Here is a 5,933-nt window from a genome sequence, read left to right on the forward strand (position 1 = left end):
TCCGGTTTCCCCCCCCCCCCAGGAACCGTCACATCTCAGGGTGAAACCTAAGCTGAATGTTTGCCCACACAAACGCAGATATCTTCCGCGATGACACTTTTATTTTTTGTGTGTACAAGTGGTGTGAGGCGTCATCGCGGTATTTCCAGCCGCGCACTTGTGTCACTGAATTTAGAGTGACACCAAATACACCTCCTATTTCTGGAGCCCGGAATGTGGAGAGAGACAAAGAGACCTTTCTGCTGGGAAGGAGAGACGACGACGTGAGAGCTCTTCTTTTCAAAGCTCGAATCTAGACAATTACCAGTTCAAGTGCCCGGGGAGAGGAAAAAAAAAATTTAATTGCACGGATCTACCTGCTTCTGTTCTGTAGATACTGAGACCAGAGGCGTCTCAGTATCCGGGTGTCACCCCGGTCTCCAGAGCGAATGACACCCCGCCATGTCGTCATCGCGCGTGCGAGCGACGTGTCATCGCGCATGCGAGGCCACCTGATTGACACCTGCCTGCGGCCATCTTGGTGTTGGACGCCAGCAGAGAGAGATGGGGGCGTTTACCCGGCGGGATGAGGTATGCCGCTGGGTTCCTTCCACTCTCCTGGCACTGCCGGGCTCTCTGCCAATGACCGAGTGCCCAACTTTTAGAGGGGGTGACACCAAAATGACCGTCAGTCATTTTGGTGTCACCCCTGCAATGGTCAAATAGAGAGTCCCTCCGCACTCTTGACCAAGAAGCCCCATATAATGTGGGGGGGAGGGGGGGGGGTGTTGCTGAAGTGGCCGCGGATGTTGCCGCCAAATACTTGCAAGACAGAAAAATGGTCACCGGCACTCCAGGTTTTCTTCAAAACGAAATCCTTTTATTCATTCATGCCGGTCATATCACCACGCGTGGCAACGTTTTCGGGGAACCTGTCCGGTCCCTTCATCAGGCAAACAAAAGTGATAATTTTCTTTTTTACCCCTTCAATGGTGTCACCCGGGTCGCACCCCCCGCACCCCACCCTGTGACGCCACTGACTGAGACTGGTCTGTTTGGAATCATTAAGAGCAAATACGTTGGATGAAATATTTATCTTTCCGTGATGTCACAGAATGCTGAAGCCTTTGGTCACATGATCTCTGCCAAGGTAAAGGGTCAGAGTTTAAACAGACTGATCCTGCCCACAGGTCACGTGACCTAATGCCCAGCGCCTCTGCCACACGAGGGAGCATGGAAAAGGCATTTTCCCCAGGCAGGAAAGAGAAGTATTTCAGCCCATTATTCTCTATCTATCCATTCCAGCCGGACTGATAACAGAACTGATAACAGAACATGGACAACTTCCCAAAGTAAACATTTCAGCTTCTGATTTTGTTACCCGTTACAATGAAAATGACCTAAAGGTTAAATTTAACCCCATAAAATCCATAAAGATCTGACCTTTCCCATATCAAATACCAATCAAGATGCATTGCTGCACTGAAATCCCCAGCAGTGTTGTCAGCTCTGCTTGAGTCCTCCCCTGCTGGACTACACAACACTCCCCCCCTTGAGCAGAGTGGGATGTCAGTGCGGCGGTGGCTCAGCTCACAACAGTACGTTAGGAGCTCACTGGATTTCTAGCAGATCAGAATGTATTTTATGTACTTGCAGCAATTGTAATCTCTTCCCACCGGCATGATGCATATATGAGGCAGCACAGTGGCTGGGCTTTAAAGGAGAACTATGAGGGGGGGGATCTCAGTATACAGGGAGCTGTAGCTTGCGGTATACTGAGCTTTGGGTGACGGGAGGACGCTAGTTTGTGTCCTCCCGTTACCCTAAGGAGAACTATGGGGAAAAGCCCTGACCCCATAGTTCTCCTTTAATGCTGGACTGCCACATGTATGCGTCTCTGGAGCTCCACTGTTGTGTGCTGAGAGTGCGTGCGTGCGCACACTGTACACTCCCAGCATCCTGAAGGTCAGCCGTGACCGTTGTGATAGCCAATATTAGTGGTCACATGATCAAGACTATGCCTTCCAATGTTAAGACCCAGTTAAAGGGCCGGCGGGAGGGTTGAAGACACATGGGAAAATGTGCATGAATTGGAGGGAATGTTTTTTTATTTTGCCGTGGCATCTACTTCCAGATTCCAGCCGACTGGTACAAGTTAGGGGATAAAAGCAAACATTTGGTTACCCTTAGCGACATTTGCTACATCTTCTCCCCCCGCCCCGCGTGTTTATAAATGAGGCCCTTTGTCTACTTGCATTCTGACAGTCATGAAGATTCGGGACTCACCTTCGGCTGACAGGCCTTGTATGTTAATTCCCTTGGCTGCCAGGAAGCTCAGGCACGCATCAATGTTCTCAATCTAAAGAAAACAGAAGGTGACAGGTTACAGGGAGCGGGTGACAGGTTACAGGGAGCGGGTGACAGGTTACAGGGAGCGGGTGACAGCGGGCTCCTCAGTGTCACTGTGTGAATACAGGAACGGCATTCATCTAATACAGAGCTGGGGGTTCAGGGGGGGGGTGCGGAATCCGGCCTGTTGTGGCCATAAAATACAAGTGCCCATACACTGACAGATTCAGCCTACGGACAATCTATAGACGGATCTCTGCATTCCTTTCAAAGTTATCCCAGTTCAGCCGCTGTACTCACCTGAAATCTTCATGGTGTGCTGCCGTATGGCTAGAGTCTAAATCAGACTTTTAGTGGGAGTGGCTGTATTGTAAAGGGGAGGGTCTACAGGGGGTTCCTGGAACAACATGTTCTGCTGTATTGTGCTCAGGCAGATGCTGGTAATGCCGTCAGGAAGAAAGGCAGGCAGGGGGTGGGGCAGTGGCACAAGGTCCGCAGAGCAGACAGTAGGCAGGACAGTGGCACAAGGTCTGCAGAGTGGACAGGAGGCGGGGCAGTGACACAAGGTCTGCAGAGTGGGCAGGAGGCAGGGCAGTGGCACAAGGTCTGCAGAGTGGGCAGGAGGTGGGGCAGTGACACAAGGTTTGCAGAGTGGGAGGGAGGCGGGGCAGTGACAAGGTCTGCAGAGTGGGCAGGAGGTGGGGCAGTGACACAAGGTCTGCCGAGTGGGCAGGAGGCGGGGCAGTGGCACAGGGTCTGCAGGGTGGGCAGGAGGCGGGGCAGTGACAAGGTCTGCAGAGTGGGCAGGAGGCAGGGCAGTGGCACAGGGTCTGCCGAGTGGGCAGGAGGCGGGGCAGTGACACAAGGTCTGCAGAGGGGGCAGGAGGTGGGGCAGTGACACAAGGTCTGCCGAGTGGGCAGGAGGCGGGCCAGTGGCACAGGGTCTGCCGAGTGGGCAGGAGGCGGGCCAGTGGCACAGGGTCTGCCGAGTGGGCAGGAGGCGGGCCAGTGGCACAGGGTCTGCCGAGTGGGCAGGAGGCGGGCCAGTGGCACAGGGTCTGCCGAGTGGGCAGGAGGCGGGCCAGTGGCACAGGGTCTGCCGAGTGGGCAGGAGGCGGGCCAGTGGCACAGGGTCTGCCGAGTGGGCAGGAGGCGGGCCAGTGGCACAGGGTCTGCCGAGTGGGCAGGAGGCGGGCCAGTGGCACAGGGTCTGCCGAGTGGGCAGGAGGCGGGCCAGTGGCACAGGGTCTGCCGAGTGGGCAGGAGGCGGGCCAGTGGCACAGGGTCTGCCGAGTGGGCAGGAGGCGGGCCAGTGGCACAGGGTCTGCCGAGTGGGCAGGAGGCGGGCCAGTGGCACAGGGTCTGCCGAGTGGGCAGGAGGCGGGCCAGTGGCACAGGGTCTGCCGAGTGGGCAGGAGGCGGGCCAGTGGCACAGGGTCTGCCGAGTGGGCAGGAGGCGGGCCAGTGGCACAGGGTCTGCCGAGTGGGCAGGAGGCGGGCCAGTGGCACAGGGTCTGCCGAGTGGGCAGGAGGCGGGCCAGTGGCACAGGGTCTGCCGAGTGGGCAGGAGGCGGGCCAGTGGCACAGGGTCTGCCGAGTGGGCAGGAGGCGGGCCAGTGGCACAGGGTCTGCCGAGTGGGCAGGAGGCGGGCCAGTGGCACAGGGTCTGCCGAGTGGGCAGGAGGCGGGCCAGTGGCACAGGGTCTGCCGAGTGGGCAGGAGGCGGGCAGAATTGTAGTCTGTAAAATGTGTAGTGACACTTTTTATGTTATACAGTTTTTATAGAAAATTTAAAACCAAATAAAGTTTGGCATTTCCTGTCCGAGTTTTGTGTTCTATTTGCAGTTATTTTTCTTTATTTATTAAACATTTCACCATAAAATACAAAAATCAGATCTAAATTTTCACAAAACTGAAATGCTAATAAAATCAGAATAAATGCAGCAAATCGTATATACAAAGTATCATTATGATGAGTTTATAATACATATTACAGATATAATATCATTTGTAGCGATATTCTCTGGCAGACCTGGCAGCTTGGATGGGACTGGCCGCCCATCTTTTTGAAAAGTCTGGTGCCGCGGCTCGGTCTGAGACGTTACCGTTAGGGGAACGCCGGCTATTGTTGTGGTGCGGCGCTGACAAAGGGGATCCGCGGCACACAATAGGCCGAGCAGTGAATGGAGGGGCAGCATGGAGGGTCCCAGGATAAATGATCACAGCCACGAGGGGACTGCGAGGAGAGAGCGGCGCGTTGTGGCGCGAGGGCTGGCTGTCACGGAGATGGATGGCGTGCCAGGCATAGTGTTTTCACAGCGAGGGGGACGCTCGCAAAAATAGCCCAGCTGCAACTGTCACCCTCCAAGCTGGCCGGAATAATCTGTCACAAGTGGCCGGGATTAGTCTGAGCAAAAAGTGAGGAATTCGCTTCGCATGCAGCCTAAAGGTACAGAAGGAATGCGGTCATCACTCCAAAACATGCCGCAGTGCCCGGCCGCATGGGAAGCCCGGCTGCTGGGATATTTATGAAGTCTAATAGAACTGAGAACTCGGATAACAATTGTCTACAATGTAAGGCCCCATTCACACTGAGCGACATGAAAATTGCGCTATTTGCCGCGCGATTTTATTTGAGCGACTTGTCGCGCGACTTTTTCCTATTGGGCTGTATGCAATCAGGAGCAAAATTGCTCGAAATCGCTCGAAAAAAGGGTCATGTAGGAGCGACGAGCTACAGGCGATATTGAGCGACGAGATGTGAACCGCTCCATTGAAATGGATTGGAGAAGAGCGATATCGCGTGCAAAAATCGCGCAATAGATCGCTCAGTGTGAATGGGGCCTAACATGTATGGTGGCCCGCACATCTAACAACCGCTACGTAGTGTGAGGGCCCCCTGGGTTTGATATAAATTGATTGGATACATTGGGTACGGCCTTATATTTCACAGTTTTGGTAAATCTGCCCAGATTATAACATGTATGGAGACTCTTAGATCTACCACCCTCTGTGTAGTGCCGGGGCCTCCCGGGCGGGATACTAATAGGCCCGGATTCCCCACAAGGCCACCGAGCCCAGGCCTCGGGGCGGCAGCGGCGTGGAATCCCCCGACGTCTGCAACATGCAGTTCCGGGCGGTAAATTGCCTTCTACATTTAGTCCTGCTTTGGCAGGACTAAATGTAGTGTGGGGAAGCCACTTGTTAGTTTACAAGTGATCGCGGTCACAAGTGAACGATGTCGCCGCGATCACTTGTAAAATGTGTGCAGCCTGTCCGTCCTCCCCTCTCCCAAGCAACCTACCTCTCTCCTCTGGTTCCGTCCTCCCCCTGGCCGCCGAGTCTGTCTCCTCACTGGCCGCAAGCCAGTTTTTCATTTTGACAATTTAAAGGGAATTGTAAATACTGGGAGCTGCCATTGAAGGTGTTGAAGGTGCAATCTCCACAACAGGCACCAGGGTGGGTGTCGCCCAGTGCGGGCACCGCACATGCGTTATGATCGTGTGTGATCGAGTGTGACATCATCACACATGCGCATTGATGGATGCTGTCAAAGAGAGGAGGGCAAGATCAGGTATGCCACTGCTCCTCCCCGACCCCCCCCC

At 54.5% G+C, this 5,933-nt stretch overlaps 1 protein-coding gene across 1 annotated transcript in view; it reads right to left on the bottom strand.

The window, feature by feature from the left end:
- Positions 1 to 5,933, bottom strand: part of NAV2 (neuron navigator 2) — a 224,746-nt gene that overhangs the window by 134,560 nt on the left and 84,253 nt on the right. The window contains exon 4 of the mRNA XM_018554770.1: positions 2,266 to 2,338. Within this exon, the coding sequence (XP_018410272.1) occupies positions 2,266 to 2,338 (73 nt within the window). The remainder of the gene's footprint in view (positions 1 to 2,265; positions 2,339 to 5,933) is intronic.

This window comes from Nanorana parkeri, unplaced genomic scaffold (genome assembly GCF_000935625.1).
Source record: "Nanorana parkeri isolate BGI_ZX_2015 unplaced genomic scaffold, ASM93562v1 scaffold10, whole genome shotgun sequence".
Classification (NCBI taxonomy): Eukaryota; Metazoa; Chordata; class Amphibia; order Anura; family Dicroglossidae; genus Nanorana; species Nanorana parkeri.